Raw genomic sequence first — 26,784 nt, forward strand, 5'->3', positions numbered from 1 at the left:
TGGCAAATTTTAGAATTTCTGTACTTTCTGCCCTTTCGAGCTTATAAAAATAGTTCAAATATCCTTTCATCTATAATTTCAAGGCAATACAAATCCCTTCCCTTCCATAAATTTATTTGTTCTTATTTCTACTTGAGTGACTTCTATTTTAGGAAAACTATAATTATTTCTATTTTTTTCTCATTTAATATTAAACAGTTTTAACTTTTAAAGTTTAAGTTATAATATTATACATATATTTAGATTATTACCATATTATAAATTTATTGCTTAGATAAAATACAAATCTGAAACATTCCTATATATTGTTACAGGTATATACATCTGTAGTAAATGTTAAAAACATGCATTGAAAGAATAGTATTACCTATAGGATAATGTTCAGCTCCGGGGACAAATACTTGCCACCATCTAAGCCAGCATTCTAAAATTAGTGTTGTGTAAAGTCAGAGTGTTTCTTAAAAATGTAGATTCCCGGGCTTCAACTTCAGAAACTCTAATGCAACAGGACTGTGTTGGGTTGATAATTGTGCACTTGAGCAAGAACCTCAGATTTAGCTGCAGATGATTAAAGAACCACCCTACAACACACATACAGAAAATGCACAGCTATGGGGGGCGGGGACGGGATAGAGGAGCCTGCAGCTCCAGGGAGAGGGCAGGACTAGAACAAGATTTGGTTGTCACTGTTGGTGGGAATGCAAACTGGTACAGCCACTGTGGAAAAAGTGTGGAGGTCCCCCAAAAAGTTAAATTGGAACTACCCTACCAATCAGTAATTGCACTACTGGGTGTTCACCCAAAAAAAAATACAAAAACACCAAATCAAAGGGGTATGTGCACCCTTACATTTATAGCAGTATTTATAATAGCCAAATTATGGAAGCATCCACTGATAAATGAATGGATAAAGAAGATGTGGTGTGTATGTACGTATACATATGTATATATGTACATACACACAGTGGAATATTATTCAGCCATAAAAAGAATGAAATCTTGTCATTGCAATGACATGGATGGAGCTAGACCGTATAAATGCTAAGTGAAATAAGTCTGTCAGAGAATGATAAATACTATATGACTTCACTCATATGTGGAATTTAAGAAACAAAACAAATGAGCAAAGGAAAAGAGAGATAAGCCAAGAAACAGTCTTAACTATAGAGAACAAACTGATGGTTACCAGAGGGAAGGTGGGGTGGGGGGTGGAGAAAGGATGATACAGGTGATGGGACTAAGGAATGCACTTGCCGTGGTGAGCCTGGGTGATGCATATAAGTGTTGAATTACTACACTGTATACCTAAAACTAATATAACACTGTAGGTTAATTATACTGGAATTAAAATTAAAAAAATGATTGGGTTGTCATGGTCTGTGGCAGCAGTTCTGAGCATGGAAGTGGATGGGAGAAAATGAAGAGTGGTGGGCCCAGTGAAGAATGCCAAAGAGCAAGAAGCAGAAAAAGGAGGGATTTTCCAAGCAAACAGAAGGTATGGCTGGAGAGGGAGGAGGAAAACAGAGGGCATCATAGGGTGGAAGCCAAAAGGCCAAGTTCTATAAGGGCATAACCAAAGGGCCAAATAGAACAGAGAATGAGGAAAGGGAAATGCTCATTGTCTGGAGAGTCTATCTCAGGTACTCTATGTGTTTCTGGAAGGTAGGGGATGGTATTATCAGCAGCTGACACATCGTAAACACTCAGTAAGTGCTTGGTGAACTAAAGTGGACCGACAAGGGTGACTGCCATACAAGGATTTCAAAGAGCTCAGCTACAACTCAGTTCCTTCAAGTACCCTCACTAGGATTAGCAAATGTTTTATGGATGTAACTATCCACAGTGGAGAATTAATTGTAACCAGACTGATAGAACAGTTATTTTCAACCATTTACTGAAATGTGGACATGATGTTTATAAACAGTGTCCAACCTCTGTGTCTATGTAAGGGAATTCTGGACAATGGAGTTGTACTAGTAATTAAAAAAAAAAACAACAAAGGAAAGATCTTTAAAAGATTTACATTGATGTTGTGAGAGTAGGTTATTTCCATACAAATGATCTGTCATGATCATTTGTAGAAGTGTGTTCAGTCACGAGAAGAACAAACCACATTAAAGGAAGTAAGTGACTCTCCAAGAATGCACAAGTGTTGGTTGCTATGACAACTGCTGGGTTATATTACATAGAGAGCAAAAAAAAAAAAAAAAAAAAAGAAAATCAATTAGAAACCATTGGAAGAACTTGCACCGGAGCATAAAACATTTCTGCCTCACAATTTCAGGAACTTTCCTACAGCTATGCATTGCATGAACAGGGTTCATGTTGATGCCAGTCAGAGGCTTAGTTCTAAGAAAGGTCACCTTCTGGATGCATTCCCATCATTCTAATGTTTCTTCCATAACCTGCTCTTCTGAACACCCAAGTAATTTATTAAAGTAGTGAAGAATTCATGCAGTTACCGGTCTCTTTTCTGCTGGTGACATTAAACAGTGTCTGCCTTCAATCCGTTTTTGTTTGAACCAAACAATTTTCACATTTATACAGAGAGAGATGATTTCGATCTGTGGAGCAGTTCCCCCGCTACCCCCAATGTGGCATATGTCTGACTTGTCAAGAAAATACAGGGAAAGAAGACATGGTTTCAGGAAGCCACCATGCCAACCTTCTCCTAGGTTTCTTTTTTCTTTGGGGATCTACTATTCTCCAATCCTAAAGTCTTGACCTGCTAAGAGGATTAAGGAGAGTTGCCAAGTTTTTCAGAATTTTCAATAAAAACGTTGTTAAAGTGATAGAATGGGATCGCCCCTATGAACGAAATGCTAATGGTTCAAGAGCAACCACAGAGACCAGACATCAGCTATGTGACTTTCTCATGGGCAGCTCCACAAAGGTTTGGTGGAAGCATTCTTGTGGTCATCGGGTGACAGCCCTTAGTCTAATGAGTACACTGATCTCACAAAGAAATGTTCAAGCTCTCAGAATGGACTGTGCATAGTTCTTTTAGGAGATTACCACATGATAGAGTGACCCAATTGGGACCCATTGAGAGGGTCTCTGCTTCTCCAATATGTGCTGCCCGGTACCAGCAGATTGATCTCAAAGCAGCCCTTCATAGCAGTGCTTTTCAAAGTGTAGGTTGAGGCCCATCACTAGGCCCTAAGATCAATAGTGGGTGAGAACACTATCAAAAGACAGAGGGAGAAAGAGAATTGAATAGAAAAATATCAGAATGAATCTCATCTAGTAAGAGTAAATATACTTTGTGAAACTTCTATTTCTTTCTCTCTCTGTACATATGTATGCACTGGGTTGCTAGATTGAACATATTTCTTACTGTAGGTAGTAGCCAAAAAGGCTGGAGAGCCAGACTCTGCCCTGCTAAGAATACCTCCATGTTCTCTGTTGTGTAAGGAGGAAGGAGAGGGGAGGGGGAGGGGAGGAAGAGGAGCAGGAATAAAAAGAAAAGAATTCCACCTCTTTTGCTCTAGGGCTTCAATTGTTCCCCAAATCTGCTCTCTACTTCAGTAATATTACACTAGGTTCCAACTTTTCTACTCACTCTCCTCTCAATGTCCTTGCACCACTGTGCCCTTTAATCATAAAGCTTCCTCTCCTCTTTGCGGTTTTCAAATTCTGTTCTCCTTTAGGGTCCATTCAGGCCTTATCTTGGCATTTACCCATATGATCTCTATGTCCTCTCATCACTCACCTCTTTCTAGCTGTTCTGCTCAATTCCACACATTTTCTCTCCAGGTGTCCCGTCTTCTTTGAGCTTTACCTGCTTCCTGTCCCACTCTGCTCTCACACCTCTTGGTACCTCTCTTCCAGTCTGCCTCCTTCCCTCTGTTGCTTTCCTCTTGGCATCTACCTCCAAGTTAATTATCCTGTTTTTGTTGTCTGCTTGTTTCTGCTTTTTTCTGTGGATCTCTAGATTTCTCACTTGACTGAAAGCAACTTGAGCCCAGGGACAGTGAATCATACATTTTTGTATGCCCCGTGATATCTGGCACAGTACTGGGCATATCATAGGTGCTCAGTGTAAATGCCTTGAACTAATAAATCAATCATGATTCCCTCCTGTGCACCAAAACTCTACCCTACTTGCTCCAGTACTTTTCTCTCAAGATACAGTGTTTTGTGTTTAAAAGGGCTTTGTGACTTCTAAAGCTAATACCTATTTTTTTTTTTTATCTCGGTTGGTTTTATCTACAAAAACTTGGTAAAGGAGGCATGGGTCATGATACTCATTCTTGAGAGATGAAGAGACTGAGTCTCAAAGACGTTTTTAACAGCAGCAAGGCTTGTCAGTGATGTCCCCAGAATCAGGATCTATAATGTGACCTATTCTGTGCTACTAAACTTTTCCAGTAGAAACCTGACAACAACAATCACACATGATAATAAAATGCTCACTCAATGCAAACAAAATGTTGTATATGGAGGAAAAAAATAAAGGAACTAAAAAATAGCAGGCAAGGCTTAGCCTGTGTTTCTCAGGAAATGAGAATTTGAATACCTTGTACTAGATTAACATTCTGGTTATTTTGCTTTTGTAATTATGCTTGGATTCTGATAGTGCGACAGAAAGTGAGAGGAAATCCATTTACTACTTACCAAGGATACATTGGCTTCTACTGCGAGGATACGTTGGCTTCTACTGCAAGGTTGAAAGTCTTTTCATTAAGCCCATCCTAGCAATTAGCTGTGACTCTGTGCAGTGTTACAAATAATGACCAAGCTCTGTTTTCTGCTAACCTATCACTTACCAAGCTGTTCTCCTAAATGTTGGCCTCTCTCTGTTGAGATGACCCGCTCATCTTCCATGTCACATTTGTTCCCAACCAGGATAACCTGGGCGTTATCCCAAGAGTATGTTTTGATTTGAGTTGACCTAGAAGAAAACAATAGGCAAAAAATGATCAGAGGAGAACACAACATAAAATGAAGGAGAAGGAGTATGACCCACAGATGATGATAATAGCAAAAAGTGAAGCCCAAATGCCTGAAGTTTAGAATTAGTCCAGTGCAATCTCACCCTTCAGATACTCAGAGACTATTTGTACTAAGAATTCTTTTTTATTTAGTGATATTAATATGACTACTGTTTTTTTCCTTTCTCCCTTTTATACCTTACATAGTACCTTTATAGCTGGAATGGCCAACCATCCTGATTTGCTCATGACATTCCCAGTTTTTGCAGTAAAAATCCCATGTTCCTAGAAACTCCTCACTTTTAGGAAACCCAATTGTTCACTTTACAGCCCACCACAAAAAAAGCATCATTTTCCCTTGTTACAATAACAACTTAAAGAGCTAGGGCAATTAGGGCCTAGGAGATATGGGGATAATGTTAATATTTAAGAATCAATCATAAAAACTAATATACTCACGCTTTATATTAAGAGAAAAATGCCAGGTTCATATCAAAATTACAATATAATGGGCTGGGGGCTTAAGTTACTGTCAGCAGGATATCTAGAATTCCAGATAACCTTCTAGTATGGATCATGACGCACACAACTTCTGATTTTGAAATGGAGATAGAATTTTTATGGTTCATATTTATAGGTATAGTCCTAAATACTTTATATAGGTTACATTAATTTAATGCTCAGAATCAGAGGAGTATTATTTATTATCCCCATTTTACCATTGACAAAAATGAAGCATAAAGAGGTTAAATAATCATCCCAAGAACAGCCCACTAGTAGAGTGGCAGATTAGGAAATTAAACCCAGGTAGTATAGCTCTCAAGCCTATGCTCTTACTACTTATTATAAGTTTGAGAAATGAAATTCTTGTGCATTTGTTGTCATTTTAGACAAAAAGCTGAAAGGAGGCCATGATCTTTAACCTGCCCTCTATATTGGTCATGTTTTTATTTGAGAACAACAATCTAGGATAGGTGAGAAAGATATACCACTCAATGGGTGGTCAAGAGCAGGATATAAAATGTTGAAAAACTGGATGAAAGTTAAAGAAAGGGATTTGTAAAATGTCAAAGAGAGAAGCTTAGAAATGTTTCTACTAGCAAGTGTTAAGTCTTTCAAGATTATTAAATGGAAAATAGTGACACTCTGTTCTCAGCTTCAAGAGAGAATAAAAGCCAATAGCTTTAAACTGTAGCAGGAGATCTTTCAGTCAGATGTGATCACTGTCTTTTCCTTCTGAGAAGAAAGGATAGAGCTACGAGGCAGATAGTGTTTTATTTCAGAGCATTCCCCTGAACCAAGTTCAAGTTTTCAAATGAGACTAAAATAGCTGGAGAAATATACTCTATGTCCCATGTGAACATCTCCGAGGCATGGTATATTTTATCAGAAAAATCTGGAGACACGATCTTTCTAATTCTGATACCTAAGTTCATAATATATTCCTCTAGCAACAGGAGAGTCAGCATGTATCATAAATTGGGAAAATAAAAGCAAACACTGAAAACTCTAATTTTCTCTCACCTCATCTTATGTGTGTGGTCTATGAAAAAATGATACATTCATAGTGAAATGAAGCTGTAAAATGCATGCTACACATGAATACACCTTAAATCTCAAGTGCTAGCATAGTTTTAAAAAGAAATTCCAAAGGTTCTTTCAAAGGAACTCAAATCTAATTGGATTTCTTCATGAAATTTTAAAATTATCCCTCTGCTCCTATAGGTCTTATTAACCAAGATCTGGCCTATGCCTGGAAAGGCTCTAGGCAGAGAGCCCTTATGTTAACAGACCAAGCTACCCCGGTACACAGCTAGAAATCAAATCACCAGAAAGAGGTTATTGAGAGGGTAGTCACAGGAGAGTGTTGTTATGTAAGGAAGGGGTTGAGGCTACGATATAAAGGACATGGCTTTCTGAGTTTACAGAGGACAAATGCTTACTTGAAGCAATTTAGCACTCTTTGGAGCTAGGCAAACTCATCCTCTGCAACGCTGTTTGTATAAACTTAACCAGGGTATACCTTTGTGAAGGTGAAGAAGGAACAACTTGGCTAGCTTATTTGTACTCTTAAGCCAAGTTGATGGAATGCTTGCTTCTACCATTCGACACGTACAAGTATCTCATTTCTGATCTAATTTTTAAAAGATTTATTTATTTATTGGGGGGAGGGGCAGAGAGAGACAGAATTTCAAGCAGACTCCCCAGTCAGCTTGGAGCCTGGTGTAGGGCTCGATCCCATGACCCCAAACGATGACCTGAGAAGAAACCGAGAGTCAGATGCTCAACCAACTGAGCCACCCAGGTACCCTTCATTTCTGCTGATTTAATAACCCATGGGGTCTTAGGCTACTGTGACGAGTTACACATTTATGCATATACAACATTCCCCATTTTCTAACAATTTGTAAAAATATATAAATATATAGCCATGATTGTATCAAAACCATTCCCCTTCCATTTGTTTTTAAGAAATATTTTAATGTGACCTTCTCGATGTCCTAAATTGCCAAGGAAATGTTATTTTTTTACTATTACTAGGGAATTACTAAAAACCTTTACCTTGAAAGCTTAAATAGCTAATGGAGACCATTTTCTTTTTTCAGTTGATTAAAATTATGGTCTGGGGCATTTGTGCTGAGGTGAACAGAAGACTAATTTGCCATCAAATTTGGTTAATCTCATTTTTGGAATCAGGGGTGCAAATGCCCAGTGTTTGGCTTTGGTTTTACTACCGCAGACTTGTCGATGATGTCTACCACCAACAGAGTAGCTTTAGGCAAAGTCCAATCACCAGCTAGAGGGGATCAGAATCATGCTGGTTGATTTATGAATTACTACATATCATAGAGTCCAAGATGCTATGAATGAGATGAAAATTATTTTATGAATAGTCAAAAACAAAAATAAACAGCAATGAAACTATTACACAATGCTTTCACATTAGTCCTACTAGCCACACTGATCAGTCATGTCAGCTTTTTATTGTTTTGAAATTTCGTTCATGTATTCTGAGGGGTTTAGCAATTTTTCCTATTGGAAAACAGCACATAAACATCATTCTATGACTATCTCAGTAATAAAAGTTAATACATCTAACTGCTTGTGGGTATCTTTCCTTCTTAAATCCTGTAGATTGTTGCTTTGCAAGAAAATATGAAATGATGGTTATTATTCCAACAAGAGCATTCACGTTAAATTTATAACCCTTCCTGCTACTCAAATGACCCAGATTTGTGCTTATATCATCTAGACATAATATGAATTGAGGTCAGAAAAAAGTTGGGTTGTTAATCCAATTCTCTTATCCTCTAACTCAGAATCTTAGCAATTTATTTAGCCAGTTAAAAAGAAAGCTCTAATACTAAGTAATTATGGGGAGGTCATTCTGCATTCTTAGCCTCTGTATCTTCATCTGTAAAATGAGGCTACCACATTTTGTACAGACTCTCTGGGCTGTTGCAGGACACAGGTGGGTTTTAGCTGGGGTAGGGTCATACTCTATGTTTAAAGTTGTAAACAACTCTTTACAAACATAACACATTATTAGTCCCATTTTAGGCAATCAGCTGTTCCTCTTCCTAAATCCAGCTCAACTCATCCTTTCTAATTCCTATATTCTAAATAATAACTGGAAGTTTTTTCATTAAAGAATATCAAATTTTGTCTCCAGTTCCTATCTTGAGGTTGAGGTCCTACACGGGCAAATTTCTAACTGGAACAGAATGGACTACTCTGGTATGTCTGTTAGGGATAGGACACATGTTTGTGAAATAAATCCTCCTTAATGTGGAATTTCTACATATTTACCTTCTTGGTCATTTGCTATATTTTGTAAATTTTTTTTTTAATTTGGGGAACAGGTTTTTAATCACCTCATTAGGGACTGTCTTATTTCTTTGCTGGTTAGAGACACATTTAAAGAAAGTGGCTGTCATGAAATAATATACATGTGAAAAGATTATTTCTGAATCACTGCTAGAGATCCTTTGGGATTTACAGTTAATCGCAACAAGATTAATGGAATCAGAAGCAATATGTTGGTCACCATGGTTACTCTATAAATGGTAATTAACTCAGACCTTACCAGTATCAAATCATAGTTATTTAAAAATCTGTTATTAGCTAAAACAAAAACAAAAACCCACAACCCACATATATTTTTACCTTCTCCATAAATATATAGAAAGAAGGTTTTGTTTTCTGTTTTTGTTTTATATTATGAGGCAGGAGAAGATGAAGAGTTTTTCCATCTTTTATGTGTACATGACTGAACTCTGCACAGAATCATTTTATTGGAGAGCTATAAGCAAAACAATCAAATTCCTACATCATTACTCCTTCTTCCCTGTTTTGGGTATATAAGTAATTTCCTATGAGTTCAACCTGCTCTCACAGAGATTAGACTTTAGCTAGTCACAGTGTTCTGGAAAACAGTCTATAAAATATGTATCAGTGACCCAAAAAAGCAATTGTCTCCCAGGGTCTGATTTGGGCTATATGTGGGAAGAATGGGGTATCAGAGAGGATAAGACTTGTTCTTCCTCACCCAGTGAAGCTTGAACAGATCTTAACAGCAGTCCCATTCTTAATTCTGGAAGTTCCTATGTCTCCACGGGCATCCATTTCCCTTATTCTCTTCAAAGTTTAAGAGTCACATAGCTCTACAGCTTCTCAGCCAACTTCCAAGCCTGCTACTGCTCATCACACGGGGATGCCTTTCTGTTACTTTCTCACTACTTTAATCATTTATTTATTCAATTCTTCTCAACCCTTGGAGAGTTTTAAAAATTATTCCAAAGGAGAACAATTAAATCATAACCTCTAGGGACTTCATCATAGGAATAAAAAAATCTCTCCAGGTAATTTGTATGTAGAACTGAGGCTCAACATTACTGGGATAACTCTCTCCCTAGCCCTTTCCTTTTTAGGTTTTAAATAATCTATTTCAAATAAATAAATAAATAAACAAATAAATAATCTGTTTCCTTATTTCCCATCTAACACCCAAAGTATTTGCAAGTAGTTTACAAAGATACATATGAAATAAACTTTAAAATGAGACAGTAATGATAAGGAAAGAGAAACGTGACATAATAAAATATAATGATTTATATATGCTATAAAAGCTAATAGATGGTTTTAGGAAGTTGAGGGACTAGGCTTTTTCTATGGTACATAACTCATTTAATAAAGGAATTAAAAAAAAGAGACTTTGAAAAACTATCCTCATATAAATGCTCCCCACTATGTGATCTATTTTTTAAAATTTTATTATGTTATGTTAATCAGCATACATTACATCATTAGTTTTTGATGTAGTGTTCCATGATTCATTGTTTGCGTATAACATCCAGGGCTCCATTCAATACATGCCCTCTTTAATACCCATGGAAAACCCAAAAGACTCCACCCCAAAACTGCTAGAACTCATACAGGAATTCAGTAAAGTGGCAGGATATAAAATCAATGCACAGAAATCAGTGGCATTCCTATACACCAACAACAAGACAGAAGAAAGAGAAATTAAGGAGTTGATCCCATGTACAATTGCACCCAAAACTATAAGATACCAGGAATAAAACTAACCAAAGAGGCAAAGAATCTGTACTCAGAAAACTATAAAATACTCATGACAGAAATTGAGGAAGGCACAAAGAAATGGAAAAACATTCCATTCTCAAGGATTGGAAGAACAAATACTGTGAAGATGTCAATGCGACCTACAGCAATCTACACATTCAATGCAATCCCTATCAAAATACCATCTGGGCGCCTGGGTGGCTCAGTCGTTAAGCGTCTGCCTTCGGCTCAGGTCATGGTCCCAGGGTCCTGGGGTCGAGTCCCACATCGGGCTCCCTGCTCCACGGGGAGCCTGCTTCTCCCTCTCCCGCTCCCCCTGCTTGTGTTCCTCTCTCACTGTGTCTCTGTCAAATAAATAAATAAAATCTTTAAAACAAACAAACAAAAACAAAATACCATCCACTTTTTTCAAAGAAATGGAACAAATAATCCTAAAATTTGTACGGAACCAGAAAAGACCCCAAATAGCCAGAGGAATGTTGAAAAAGAAAAGCAAAGCTGGTGGCATCACAATTCCAGACTTCAAGCTCTATTACAAAGCTGTCATCATCAAGACAGTATGGTACTGGCACAAAAACAGACACATCGATCAATGGAACAGAATAGAGAGCCCAGAAATGGACCCTCAACTCTATGGTCAACTCATCTTCGACAAAGCAGGAAAGAATGTCCAATGGAAAAAAGACAGTCTCTTCAACAAGTGGTGTTGGGAAAATTGGACAGCCACATGCCGAAGAATGAAACTGGACCATTTCCTTACACCACACACACAAATAGACTCCAAATGGTTGAAAGACCTCAATGTGAGACAGGAGTCCATCAAAATCCTAAAGGAGAACACAGGCAGCAACCTCTTCGACCTCAGCGGCAGCAACTTCTTCCTAGAAACATCGCCAAAGGCAAGGGAAGCAAGGGCAAAAATGAACTATTGGGACTTCATCAAGATAAAAAGCTTTTGCACAGCAAAAGAAATAGTCAACAAAACCAAAAGACAACCGACAGAATGGGAGAAGATATTTGCAAATGACATATCAGATAAAGGGCTAGTATCCAAAATCTATAAAGAACTTATCAAACTCAACACCCAAAGAACAAATAATCCAATCAAGAAATGGGCAGAAGACATGAACAGACATTTCTGCAAAGAAGACATCCAACAGACACATGAGAAAGTGCTCAACATCGCTCAGCATCAGGGAAATCCAAATCAAAACCTCAATGAGATACCACCTCACAGTAGTCAGAATGGCTAAAATTAACAAGTCAGGAAACGACAGATGTTGGCGGGGATGCGGAGAAAGGGGAACCCTCCTTCACTGTTGGTGGGAATGCAAGCTGGTGCAGCCACTCTGGAAAACAGTATGGAGGTTCCTCAAAAAGTTGAAAATAGAGCTAGTATACGATCCAGCAATTGCACTACTGGGTATTTACCCCAAAGATACAAATGTAGGAACCCGAAGGGGTACGTGCACCCCAATGTTTATAGCAGCAATATCCACAATAGCCAAACTATGGAAAGAGCCAAGATGAATGGATAAAGAAGATGTGGTATATATATACAATGGAATATTATGCAGCCATCAAAAGGAACGAAATCTTGCCATTTGCAACGACATAGATGGAACTGGAGGGTATTATGCTGAGCAGAATAAGTCAATCAGAGAAAGACATGTATCATATGACCTCACTGATATGAGGAATTCTTAATCTCAGGAAACAAACTGAGGGTTGCTGGAGTGGTGGTGGGGGGCGGAATAGGGTGGCTAGGTGATAGACATTGGGGAGGGTATGTGCTATGGTGAGTGCTGTGAATTGTGTAAGACTGTTGAATCACTGATCTGTACCTCTGAAACAAACAATACATTATATGTTTAAAAAAAAAGAGAGAGAAAAGAAGATAGTAGGAAGGGAAAAATGAAGGGGGGGAAATCGGAGGGGGAGATGAACCATGAGAGACTATGGACTCTGAGAAACAAACTGAGGGTTCTAGAGGGGAGGGGGGTGGGGGGATGGGTTAGCCTGGTGATGGGTATTAAAGAGGGCACGTTCTGCATGGAGCACTGGGTGTTATAAGCAAACAATGAATCATGGAACTCTACATCAAAAACTAATGATGTAATGTATGGTGATTAACATAACATAATAAAATAAAATTAAAAAAAGACTTTAAAGCAAAGAGCTGTAGATTTTGGCAGTGGGAAGTCAGCTAGCAAGCGCAGAAGTAGCACACTATGGGCAGAGCACCAACATCATCTGCTACATATTGCCTGGTACTTAATTCTGTATTTGTATTTTGAATGTCTTAAATTGGGCCCTCAAATTTTTATTAGTTTTAGGCCTTAAAAAAACCTAGACCCACATAGTAATAGCTCCTATTTGTTGAAAAAGGCAGTATATATGGGGAAATTCAAAGAAATTAATAAAGCTATGCAACAACGGGTAGAAAGGAAGATAGAAAGAAACCAAAATAAAATGTTAAGCCATGCAACAGTAAGTGTGTTATGTTAAACAAAGCTCATCTATGTTTGGCTGGGATTTGCTGGTCTCTGTAGAACTCAGCTGGGCTCCTGGCTTGTCATTTCCGGGACAGGCTGACAGAGCAGGCCCATTCTGGGATGGCTCTTTACACGATGAAGAGCAAGAATACAAGAGGACTGGGGTGCCTGGGTGGCTCATTGGTTAAGCCACTGCCTTCGGCTCAGGTCATGATCCTGAAGTCCTGGATCTAGTCCCGCATTGAGCTCCCTGCTCAGCGGGGAGTCTGCTTCTTCCTCCAACCCTCTCTTGCTCTCTTTCTCATTCCCTCCCTTGCAAATAAATAAATAAAACCTTAAAAAAATAAAAAAGGAATACAAGAGGACTGACAGAACTTCCCAATGCCTCTGTTGGCTATTGCTCACCAGTGACTCATGTCATATCTCAGATTCCATTGGCTAAGGCAACTCACTTGGCCCAATCCAAAGCTAGTAAGGTAAGAAAATTCAATCAATCTACAGGGGAAAATGGTGGTGGCTTAGTGAGGTAATACTACAATCCACTAGGATTTTCACCAAAATGTTAGTAGTGATCATCTGGAGATAGTGATATTTCTGGTAATTTTTATTGTTATAGCTTTTTGTATCATTAGAATCTTTAATGGGAAGGTAGTCATTTTACCAAACAAGGTAAACCTCTAACTTTAAAAAACAAAATAGATCACATATTTAGGTCTTTCATCCATTTTGAGTCTATTTTTGTATGTGGTGTATACTGCTATATATACTTTTGTTGATCTGTTCTACTGTTCTTTTGGTTTCTATTTCTTTGATTTCTGCTCTGATCTTTATTATTTCTCTTCTCCTGTTGGGTTTAGGTTTTATTTGCTGTTTTTTCTCCAGCTCCTTTAGGTGTGGGGTTAGGTTGTGTATTTGAGACCTTTCTTGTTTCTTGAGAAAGGCTTGTATTGCTATATACTTTCCTCTTAGGACTGCCTTTGCTGCATCCCAAAGATTTTGAACAGTTGTGTTTTCATTTTCATTTGTTTCCATGAATTTTTTTAATTCTTCTTTAATTTCCTGGTTGACCCATTCATTCTTTTTTTTTTTTTAAAGATTTTATTTATTTATTTGACAGAGAGAGATAGCTAGAGCAGGAACACAAGCAGGGGGAGTGGGAGAGGGAGAGGCAGGCTTCCCGCTGAGCAGGGAGCCTGATGTGGGACTCGATCCCAGGACCCCGGGATCATGACCTGAGCCGAAGGCAGACGCTTAACGACTGAGCCACCCAGGCGCCCCCATTCATTCTTTAGTAGGATACTCTTTAGCCTCCATGTACTTGAGTTCTTTCTGACTTTCCTCTTATGATTGAGTTCTAGTTCAAAGCATTGTGGTCTGAAAATATGCAGGGAATGATCCCAAGCTTTTGGAACCAGTTGAGACCTGATTTGTGACCTAGGATGTGAACTATTCTGGAGAATGTTCCATGGGCACTAGAGAAGAATGTGTGTTCTGTTGCTTTGGGATGGAATGTTCTGAATATATCTGTGAAGTCCATTTGGTCCAGTGTGTCATTTAAAGTCTTTATTTCCTTGTTGATCTTTTGCTTAGATGATCTGTCCATTTCAGTGAGGGGGTGTTAAAGTCCCCCACTATTATTGCATTGTTGTCAATGTGTTTCTTTGCTTTTGTTATTAATTGGCTTATATAATTGGCTGCTCCCATGTTAGGGGCATATCTTGTTGGATAGACCCTTTAAGTAGGATATAGTGTCCTTCCTCATCTCTTACTATAGTCTTTGGTTTAAAATCTAATTTGTCTGATATAAGGATTGCCACCCCAGCTTTCTTTTGGTGTCCATTAGCATGGTAAATGGTTTTCCACCCCCTCACTTTCAATCTGGGGGTGTCTTTGGGTCTAAAATGAGTCTCTTGCAGACAGCATATCAATGGGTCTTGTTTTTTTTTTATCCAATCTGATACCCTGTGTCTTTTGATTGGGACATTTAGCCCATGTACATTCAGGGTAACTATTGAAAGATATGAATTTAGTGCCATTGTATTGCCTGTAAGGTAACTGTTACTGTATATTGTCTGTGTTCCTTTCTGGTCTATGTTACTTTTAGGCTCTCTCTTTGCTTAGAGAACCCCTTTCAATAGGTCTTGTAGGGCTGGTTTCGTGTTTGCAAATTCCTTTAGTTTTTGTTTTTCCTGGAAGCTTTTCATCTCTCCTTCTATTTTCATGACAGCCTAGCTGGATATAGTATTCTTGGCTGCATATTTTTCTCATTTAGTGCTCTGAATGTATCATGCCAGTCCTTTCTGGCCTGCCAGGTCTCTGTGGATAGCTCTGTTGCCAATCTAATGTTTCTACCATTGTAGGTTGCAGATCTCTTTTCTCGAGCTGCTTTCAGGATTTTCTTTGTCTCTGAGACTCGTAAGTTTTTCTATTAGATGTTGGGGTGTTGACCTATTTTTATTGATTTGGGGGGGCTCTCTGTGCCTCCTGGATTTTGATGCCTGTTTCCTTCCCCAGATTAGGGAAGTTCTCTGCTATAATTTGCTCCAATATACCTTCTTCTGCTCCTCCCTCTCTTTCTTCTTCTTCTGGGATCCCAATTATTCTAATATTGTTTTGTCTTATGGTATCACTTCTCTCAAATTCTGCCCTCGTGATCCACTAATTATCTTTTTCTCAGCTTCTTTATTCTCCATCATTTGGTCTTCTATATCACTAATTCTCTCTTCTGCCTCATTTATCCTAGCAGTTAGAGCCTCCATTTTTGATTGCACCTCATTAATAGCCTTTTTGATTTTGACTTGGTTAGATTTTAGTTCTTTTATTTCTCCAGAAAGGATTTCTCTAATATCTTCCATGCTTTTTTTCAAGCCCAGCTAGTATCTTTAAAATCATCATTCTGAACTCTAGTTCTGACATCTTACTAATGTCCATATTGATTAGGTCCCTGGCCATCAGTACTGCCTCTTGTTCTTTTTTTTGAGATGATTTTTTCCATCTTGTCATTTTGTCCAGAGGAGAATAGATGAGAGAACAAAATGCTAACAGGGTAACAACGACCCCAGAAAAATATACACTGAACAAATCAGAAGAGACCTGAAACCGGGGGAAAAGAAAGGGAAAGAAAGAAAAAAGAAAAAAAAACGATAAGATTAAAAAAAACCAACAAAAAACAAACAACAAAAAAACAGAATATGATCAAATATGATCGGGCTGGTGCATAGATCAGTGCCATACACTAGATTGTGGGCGTATTTTGGTCTGTTAGAAGAAAGTGCCTCCCCACATTTTAAAGACAGAAAAACTTATATATGTACAAAAATAAGGGTAAATACGATGAAGGGATGGAATATGACTGTAAAGATGAAAATTATAAAAAATTTTACAAAAGGAATTGATAAGAAGCTGGTTGATAAAAGAAAGAAGAGGATTAAACAAAAAAAAAAGGGAGAGCATGTGATCAGGCAGGAGACTAGAACAAAGCCATACACTAGAGATTCAGGGTATATTTTGGTCTTTTAGAAGAAATGGTATCTCAAAATTTTAAAGAGAGAACAACTTACATACATATACCAAAAATAAGGTTAACTACTATGAAGGGATAGAATATGACTCTAAACATGAAAAATAAAAAAGATTTTTTTAAAAAAGGGATTGATGTTAAGTGAAAAAGGGAAAAAGAAAAATTCAAAAAAAAAAAATTTAAAAAAAAATTAACTTTGAAAGACTTTAAAGAATCATGGGAAAAAAGTCATGAATTCTATGTGCAGTATTCCCCTAGCGCTGGAGTTCTGCCGTTCTCATTGATCGGTAAACTTGGTCTTGGCTGGCTGTTCTCGCTGATCTTCTGGGGGAGGGGCCTGTTGCCGTGGTTCCCAAATGTCTTTGCCGGAGGCGGAATTGCCCCGCCCTTGCCCGGTCCGGGCTAAGTAATCTGCTCGGGTTTGCTCTCGGGAGCTTTTGTTCCCTGCAAGCTTTCCGTACAGCTTTGGAGGAGGAGAGTGAAAATGGCAGCCTCCCAATCTCCCCCCCGGAGGAGCGGAGAACTCAGGGCCCCGCTCCTCAGTGCGCCCCCAGAGAAAAGCAGTCAGTCACTCCTGTCTCCCCGGTCTCCGGCCGCACTCCGTGCTCACCCGGCCCATGACCGAGTGTTTCTATCTCTGGCACCCGACCCCGTGTGGAGTCTCCAAACCCAGCAGATCCCTGCGGTGCACTCCCGCGCCACTCCTCCTGGGGAAGGAAGGGGAGTCTCCCCGGATCTGCCGCTTGTTGGGTCCCTGCTGGAGGAGCAGTGGCCCGATTGTGCCGCGGATCACGGTTCATGGCTACCCTGAGCTAAGAGCCCGTGCTTCGGTTCCATCTCTGCAGCCAGCTTCCCTGCTCCGATCCCTGGGAGCTCTGCTGCACTCAGGCACCCCTGGTCTTTCTGTGACCCTGAGGTCCTGAGACCACACTGTCCTGCGAGGGTTCCACCCCCCACTTAGCCATCGGAGTGACGTCCCTCAGCAGAGCAGACTTCTAAAAGTTCCGATTTTGTGCTCCGCGGCTCGATCACTTGCCAGAAGCGGCCGACGGAGGCCCCTCCCCCGCCGTCTATCTTCCCGAATATCGCCTCGGATTCACTTCTCCGCACGTCCTACCTTCCAGAAAGTGGTCACTTTTCTGTTCAGAGAGTTGCTGCTCTTCTTTACTTCGATCTCCTGTTGAGTTCGTAGGTGTTCAGAATGGTTTAATCCCTATCCAGCTGAATTCCTGGGACCAGATGAAATTTAGGTCTCCTACTCCTCTGCCATCTTGCTCCTCCCTCCTCTAAAGTCTCCTTTTAAAGCAATGCAAGGACACTGTGCCCATCAAGGAAGATCAAATGTAACAGGACAATAGCACACCCCAGGAGCAGACCTCTGCCAGGAACTGAAAGGAGTTGTTGTACTGATGCCCCAGACTCCCATCCTCCTCACGTTGCTGTCACACTGATCCCCAGAACTCTCAGGTAAGATGAAGCTCTACTTCCCAATTGTGGTAGGAACACACATTTTATTGGTTTCCTTCCCTTTCCCAGCTCACTTCTTTACTCCCTGGGGCTGTTTCTTGCATTTCTGGAATGAACTACTTGTATATAAATTCTTGTCTCAGAGCCTACTCCCTGAGGAACCCCTACTAAGACACTTGAAGGGACTTGTCCAAGTAAAAGGCACCAAGCTTACTAGGCATTGTTTGGGGCTGGTACTACTGGCTCAAAAGCCCTGTTTTTAAACCATAAGAGACTCTTAATCTCAGGAAACAAACTGAGGGTTGCTGGAGTGGTGGGGGGTGGGAGGGATGGGGTGGCTGGGTGATAGACATTGGGGAGGGTATGTGCTATGGTGAGCGCTGTGAATTGTGTAAGACTGATGAATCACAGACCTGTACCCCTGAAACAAATACTACATTATATGTTAATAAAAATAAAGGGCCATGGTCACAGGCAAAAAAAAAAAAAAAAGAAAAGAAAAAGCCCTGTTGTTAAATATTAACGGCTCTGTGGGTTGGTGGTTAAACTGTACCCTGACATTAACCATGGTGATTTATTTACAGCATGGAAATTAGCAAATGCTTTAACTCAGATTCCCCCCCCCCCCTTTTAAATATCTCATTTCCTGGTACACCACAAAACTTAAGCTTCATTAATTTTGTGGAAAACCCACCTGCAGGCATCACAGGTGATCCCTGTCTAAATCACATTTATTGCCTCTGTGTCAAGCTGTCTCATTTTCTTTCATTCGGTCTCAGCACACACACTCCTCTGGATTAGCTGCCCCTTAAATGGGCCCACATACACCCTGCGCTTCACTATGATCTTTATACTGCTCTATATCCTGCCCCCAGACTATAGGTCCTATGAGGGCAGGGACCCCGACTGGTTTGTTCACCATTAGGTCTCCTGCCTTCAAGATAATATCTGGTACTTAGAAGATTCTCAAGCAACTTTGAATTAGTGACCCACCCAATAAATGAACAAATAACAGGTTGAAGGTGGCAAAAATGCCTAAGGAGTTAATTCAGAGTAGAAGCAAAAATTTTTAAAAGGACAGGAGGAGAAATCAATATTGTATGCAGTGCATACGCCCTGCTGCACCCCTTTTAGAACTTGGATGTGTTGCTAACGGAGTTTAACATGGTCTTTAATCTCCTGACAGTGGCCATGGTCGGGGAAGGCAAGAGGTGGCCCCTCCACAGCCTGCAAAGGCCATCTGAGTGACAGCTATTCATCCCAGCCCAGAAGGCTCACGTTTTCCCTTTTGCCCCAACCTCAGGGAGTAACTTAGCACCTCAACATGATGGAAGAGTTGGTTTAGAGAGCCATACTCCAACTCCTTCATTTTGGAGATGACCAAATGGAGACTTAAGATAGGGACTGACTTGCTGGAAATAACCAACTACCTAGTGGCCAATGGGGATTTACACTCTGAGGTTCCCTAGGCCTGCTTTTCTAAAACATGCTGATTACTTCTACAGGGAAGAGAAGTAACTTCATTTTCCTTAAAACAAGACGTGGTAAGAAATTCCTACGGTAAATATTTGATTATCTTTTAAAAATAAAAAAAAAATATTATGTCTCCTGGGGAAAGCAAAAATGCCCCAAATCTTCATATCTACAGTGTCATTAGGCTGCATGTGGGAATGAACAGAACTGGATGTTCTGAAGGATCGCTTTCATTTGCCTCTCTGCAGTAAGTGTTTGTTGCTGAGAGCCAATACTGAGCATTTATTTGAAAAGCTCAAGAAGCAGTTGTTTTGATCAGAGCGGTCCTGGAACTACCTTGGAGCACATCAGATTCTGTGTCATTCGTCTAAATTTAACCTTGGGCCGGTTCCCATCATGCCTCTTATTACTTATGATCTCAGTTTTATTTTTCAAAATCTCAAATTCTAATTTTTTAACCTTTATGTGAGGTAGTAACCATTGGACAGCTCTCTTCTTCTATGCAAGAAAGAAAAACAACTAAGTGGAGCAAGCCTCTCCCTCTGGACAACAAAGAGGCCCCTTCACTGGGTCTCTGCTCACAAATGTCCGGGTATTCTTCCACAGAAGGCAAGGCCAAAGTCATGTTAACAGACGTATCCTTTCCTCAGATTAGACAAGACTGGGTTCTCCCTGGGATAATTCATGGTCTTTTACAAGATGGCTTGCTTCTTAACGTTAAGCAATCAGACTTGCTGAAGGGGAAGCTGAATAATCCAGTATCTGTTCTGTCCTCCCTCGGATACCAGAACCTTCTACTTCCCCTTCAAGGACAACCTGAATACACATTCAGCCAAAGCGTGATCACTGAGGTTTGTAAGACATTGAGAGAGAACCAGGAGTGGGGGAGTGGGGTGGGGAGACCCCCTCCTCCTGTGGGAAAAGTAGAGTTTCTGAAGAGGAGGCATGGGACCATGAGTCTGTGGGACTTCTGAAGTAGGAGCTGCAAGAAAAGGGTAAGTGGGTATGAAGAGGAGCTAAAGATAGGAAATGGGAGAAATGTCCATGTAGCCCTTTTGAAGACTAACACTGTGAAGCTTCCTTTTCAGGCAGGGAAATGAGAAAACTGGATATAGTTCTATCTTCTCTTCATTCCTCTAGCACTAGCCTACTCTTTTGAGATCGCGGTCAGAGAAGAATTGTGAAAGACTTCGAAGTGGGCAGAAAAGATTACTGGGGGTCCTGCCTAATACATCTTTCCGGGTCATCCCTGCTTTTCATGGTGTCTGGGCTGTTTACAGCACCATAGATGGTAGAAAACAGGTAATAATACAAATAAATTCTTGCTGGTAGGAAAAAGAAATGCAAATAAATCATGTCTGGATTATAATTGATTATTGCTCTGTGGATATTAACCTATTTGGCAACAATTGGTACATTTACTTCAGCATTCCTGACTACTTCGATGTATGTCCACTGAATATGCTCTTAAACCCGTGGTAACATCTTACTGGTTCCATCATTCATTGTGGAGTTAAAATTTTGACATGTGTTTATTTTATATTTGGATAACAACTGTGATTCCACCTTATTTTTAAAAGAGTTTAACTCTAACAACTTAACAAGTGAGGCAAGGGAGGCACGTGTTTAGAATGAGTAGGCAGTGTGAAACTGAGACAGAGAAGTGACCACTATGACCACAGCAGATACCCCACCTTCCTGATGGGCTATTAGGCTTGATGACCACAAGAATTAGCATGAGTAGAGGCCCAGGGAAGGGCAAGACTCAGAAACACTCCCAGCCTTGAGGATCAGACTGAATGCCGTGAATGTCCCCTAGAGTTTAGCAAGGAACACCCTCCCAGAGAGAGACAACCCTGGCCCGTGCTGACCTACATATGGAGCACTGGTCAATCGGGTGGGCATCAGCTTAGTGTCGTAACAAATATAATAATGTCATATGTAACCAAAAACTGTAATAATCAATGATAATATAGCAGTAGCTTCATTTTTTAAACTCTTATTTTGTGCAAGGCAATGTACTAAGTGCTTTACATTTATTATCTCATTTAATGAGATAGATTAATTATATTTATATGACAGATTAAATCATAGCTCATAATTAATGTGATAATAATTTCTCATTTCTAGGACACTATAATGTAGATACTATCATTTTCCCCATTTTACAGATGAAGAAATTAAAACGGAGACTTACTGAGGTAAGTTACCAGAAACACTCAGACATTGTATAATGCCAATAGAATGCATACCATTCCACGAGAGTAGGAACTCAAAGTCCTGGGTTCTCATTTTTGTACTTATTTCAGAGAACCAGAACTATTCTCTCAGCTTCCTTGAATCTCTGCTTCTTTAAGAGAAGAAAACAAACACTACCAGATTTTCATAAAGATCAATGAGAAAAATGCTCATCAAAGAGTTCTGAAAACCAGAGTGCTATAGGAATAGAAGGTATTATTACTGGCAAATTGAGGTCATTAATTATCCACATGGTGTTTTTTAATCATTTTATTTTGATCATAAGTGTACTCTTCAGTCCCCGTCCCCTATTTCCCCCATCCCTCCCACTGACAAGGCACTGATGTATTATTTCAAAGTTTTGAGATAATAATTCTCTAAATAATCCTCATTGTGATTTTCTTTGCTGTTTTATAACCTCTAATTAGAAAAGGTTAAAGTGGGAGAGAAACCAAAAACAAAACAAGATCCTACCCAATTCTATTTTAACCTAACAAACACAGTGTCAGCCATCATGTGAGGAGCTGGGAACATAGCAATAAAGAAGACAGAGTCTCTACTCTCAGGGAGCTTTGGTTTGGCTCCACTCTACAAGCTAGCAAATACATTCAAATCAACAGGTGTTTATTAAACAACTACGGTGCACAAGACACTGGTGTCTCCACCACAGGGTGATGCTTTTCACATTTTAGCAGGCACCAGAATCACCTGGAAGGTTTGCTCTCACAGATTCCTACACTCTACCCCCAGATATTCTGATTTGGGAGGTCTGCGATAGGGCCTGACATTCTGTACTTCTAACAAGCACCCACCTGAGGCTGATGCTTGGTTTTGGACCATACTTTGAGTAGCAACCATATATAAGGGGACAGAAATAAATGGGACTTAGACCCTGTGCTCAGGCTGCTACGCTCACTAGCGAGAGTGGCTTGAAAAGAATGTTAGAATGGCAGGGTGAGGGCCCATCACTTTGGAAGCTACTGACTAGTGTCCCAGCAGCATGGGGGACGAAATGGAGGGGAATGGGAAGCAGAGACTGGCCCTGAGAAGCACAGGAGGTGGGGTACGTGCGGGGCATTGTGCCCTCCTAAGGCTGAGGTCCTGGGGTAGAGGTTCAGTTTGTACAACTCTTTCCACTTCATTCTATGACCCCAGGCTGTGTCCTGGGTCATCTCTCTAAGCTCCCTCGCTTTTCTTTTTTTCCTGAACACACAGTCATATCCAGGTTTTCCAAGAGGCTTTTCTCTTTTTTTTTGCTGTTTGTCAGAAAGGAAAAATGGAAAAGAAGCTTTACTAAGCTTTCTCTCAGTAATCCTTCTCATGACTTCTTGTTGTTGGGCCCAGGCAGTAACTTGAAACATAATGATGGATCTTTAAGACTTAAGCTCCTCATCAGAGAAATGCTCGAAATGCTCAGACTGAAGCAGAGGATCATTGGTGCTAGAATGGGGTTGGGGTTTCCAGGCTGAAGAACTGGAGGTGATGGGCAGAAGGGGCCAAGGAGCTACGTGGGGGCCCCATGCCCGGAAATGGCGGTGGTGATGCATTGGGGCAGTGGAGTGAGGGTGGTCTGAGGATCTGCTCTTGAGGCTGCCATCAGTGGTTCCCTATTGCGAGGTTAGCTCAGACTGCCTTCCCATAGGATGCAGGAAAGAGTTGGGGCTTTAGGAAAGTGGCCATTCCGAAGAGTTTCGTAGCTTGGTGGGGAAGGGAGTGAAAAGGAAAGAAAATGATAAGCAGGGAGGCAAAGAAAAATTATACTCAGGGCCAAGTAATGCACTTAACTGGGGGCTGCTGTCCCTTCCTCAGACCTTGGGTTCTGCACGACAGACCTGCAGAAACCAGGAACCATCTGCTCTCGGTCAACATCCCATTTCCCTTTTTATTTATTTATTTATTTTTTAAAGATTTTATTTATTCATTCGAGGCACAGAGATACAGAGAGAAAGAGAGAGCATGAGCAGGGGGAGAGGCAGAGAGAGAAGCAGGCTCCCTGCTGAGCCAGGAGCCCGACGTGGTGCTCAATCCCAGGACCCTGGGATCATGACCCCAGCCGAAGGCGGATGCTTAACCATCTGAGCCAACCAGGCATCCCACCCATTTCCCTTTTTAAACTTTCCCTTTCAATGTCTCTGAAGCCTTGTTCTGTTAATTGCCATAAAAAATCATCTAGCTTCAGTGCACGCGCACGCACGCATGCCACACCCCTTTAAAACAACAGTTTTTCCAAATGAACCAGAGCAAACAGGTTTCTTCACTGGAGAGAATTCTGGCCTCAGGAAACTAGAAAGTATGTAAAGGCCAAGCTCCACAGCTGCCGTTTACCCCTGGTCGCAGAGAATTGCTATTCAATCTTTCATAACCCATGTCAAACCCAGGGTCTAAGGGGTCCAGCCGCCCGCCGTGCACATGAACGAGAGACTTGTGCAGATACACACTGTCAGGCAGTGGAGAAGCTCTGCTCCTTAGAGTACGTCCTGGTCTCCTCATGCCTATGATCAGAATGAACCATATTCATCCTAGGTCCCTTGTAGGCAGCCAAGGCCATGTGGCATCATTTTGGTTGGAGCAAATTCTAGAAGTCCACCACTCAAATTAGTGAGCAAAACAAGCTAGAAATGATTTATAAGAGCAACACATCATTTAAAAGAAGAGCCATCTCCTGTGCATATTAACACCCATTCTTCGAGGGCACATCTGCCCTTCCATTTCCTGCTGCTCCTATCATGGTGCTTGAGAAGATCATATTAACCAGGAATCATCACATCTTAGATTGAAACAGAACAAAACAACACATCACCTCTAAAGAAATAAACACACACAAAGCACTCAGAGGATTACTGTACCAACAGAAGCACTTCTGGTTCCTGACCAGTACTTCCTAGATAGGTCAGTCATTTGTGCATTTGTTACCCTGTATTTTGCAGTTTCCACGCTGTGCTCTCCGTATGGCAGGAGGCTGCCCCTTGCACTGCCCGTTTCCCAGGCTGCCTTGCCAGCTGACTTCACTGAGGGATGCCATCAGGAGACTGGAGAGGGAAGAGGGGAGAAGCTCAGGTCTCTCCTTCTCCTCTGCTTCTGGTGGCTTCTCTAAGAGGGGCAGCAGTTCTCTTTTTCCAGCTGTCAGTAGGTGGCCCCCCCCAGCTCGTGGCCTTTAGCAGTATCACCTGAAGCCTGAGTGAACCCCCTCTGGTTGTCTCACTGCCTCTAGTTATATGGGATTAGATCGTCTCTATGGAAGAGCCTATCCAAGGTCTGTTTTCTGGACTGGATCCTCACTGACACACGATGTCAATGTTTAAACAGTTATTCATTGAAACAAAACTGGATACTATTCTGTAGCTCAAAAGTCTAGGCTGTTTTAGTTACTCAGCTACTGCAGAGGCTTCAACTGCCACATACAATTTGGGATGGATAAACAGTAAATAATAGACTTAATGTACCTAGAGATGCTCCCATCCTAATTTGTCAACTCTATAAAGATAAAATTTGGTTAAATGGATGCATTTGGTCAGCTGTGTGAACACTGAAGGCTATATACTAGGTTTAGTTACAATGCAGTGGGCACTATCTCATAAATGAAAAGGAAGAGGAAAAATATTCTCATCTTTGAGGAGAAATAAAAAGTAAATGTAGGAAAATACAGGCTATGTTAGGCAAAAGCAATTTAGTCAAAATTCTAAAACCCTAGTGTTTACTGAGCTATTTGAAATAACTTCAGGTAGCTTCGGGCAAAACAAATTTTAAAATGACAAAACCTGGTACAACATTTCTTGAGAATTTGACAGCCTGGTGCAGAGAGGGAAGCTGAAGAATAAATATTCTTGCTTGACTCTAAAGGAGAGAACCAAAAGCCCAGAGATGAAATTAAAGACAGAAAAATTGGATCTTTGTCTCAGGAAATAAAGTTTGAATCAGATTGTTGCAGTATTCTTCCCTGCTCTCCTCATCATTTTAGGTTGATCCGGTAAGTAAACCCATAAGGCAAATCTTATACTCACAGGCAGCCAAATTAGGTGGTCCAAAGTTCCTTTAAATTTTTAATTTCTTTGACTTGTAACAATTAATTTATGAGGTGAATAATGGAATTACTTTGAATTACTCCTATTTAATTTGTAATTGATTAAGACTTAAACCTATTACTAAAAGCTTTTTCAAGGATTTGTTTACTGATACATGGTGGACACTCTATTTGTCCACTGAGGTATGCTTTTATTCCAACTATTAGATTTAAAAATATGTCTAGCCTTAACCACAAAGGGGGCTATTGCTTTCGTTAGTCTTAGAAACATAATTAACTCTCCTGCTTTCTGGACATAGCATGTCAGCAATCCGGTTCATAAAAATTCTATTTGCAGAGCAAACATCTGCAATTCCAAGCATCCTTATTTGGCGGTCATGGGTTTCCTCTACCCACTAGGCATTTACTTCACTATGACAAGATAATGTCACTCATCTCTCCAGCAAAAGGCATTCTGGAGTAAAGAATGAGGGCAAAAGCCCAGCCAAATTGAAGGATGTGATGTACCCAGGGAATGATAATACTCAGTGTATCTGGAACACCGTGTACAGATGGAAGACATTATTAAATTCTGTGGATAATGAGTTCCTTTGAGTTTGAAATATTTAATTTTAACCAAAAATTGTTTCTTCTCAGATAGGATTAAAAGGACATTCCTTGAGAACTATGGCTCCCCCCCCAGAAAAGGTAGTTTTGACTTCAAAATACCACTGCAGAATTCGTTCCTGAAGCCTCCTTAGAGGCAAACTTTGGATGGAAGAAGAAGTTTCTAGTCTTGAAATCTCTTTTTCTTAGGAAAAAAAAAGATAGTAGAAACACACATTTAAAAATAATAGGTTCTGGTCCTAGATGGAGACATAGGAAGACCCTGAACTCCCCTCCTCCATGGACACACCAAACCTACACCTTTTTATAGAGCAAATCCTCCTGAAGAAGAGCTGAGTGCTGACTGAAACCAGCCAAATGGCTCAGGAGCTGCTCATACTCTCTGGGTTGGAGCTGGTCAGTGCCATGGTTAATGCTCCTCCTTCACCTTAATAATGCAGATGGGAA

General features: G+C 40.4%; 1 protein-coding gene across 2 annotated transcripts in view; it reads right to left on the bottom strand.

The window, feature by feature from the left end:
- Positions 1-26,784, bottom strand: part of RAB3C (RAB3C, member RAS oncogene family) — a 279,021-nt gene that overhangs the window by 38,753 nt on the left and 213,484 nt on the right. For both annotated transcript variants that reach the window (XM_032404378.1, XM_032404377.1), the window contains exon 4: positions 4,770-4,894. In XM_032404378.1, coding sequence (XP_032260269.1) covers positions 4,770-4,894 — 125 coding nt within the window. The remainder of the gene's footprint in view (positions 1-4,769; positions 4,895-26,784) is intronic.

This window comes from Phoca vitulina, unplaced genomic scaffold (assembly GCF_004348235.1).
Source record: "Phoca vitulina isolate PV1807 unplaced genomic scaffold, GSC_HSeal_1.0 scaffold6, whole genome shotgun sequence".
NCBI lineage: Eukaryota > Metazoa > Chordata > Mammalia > Carnivora > Phocidae > Phoca > Phoca vitulina.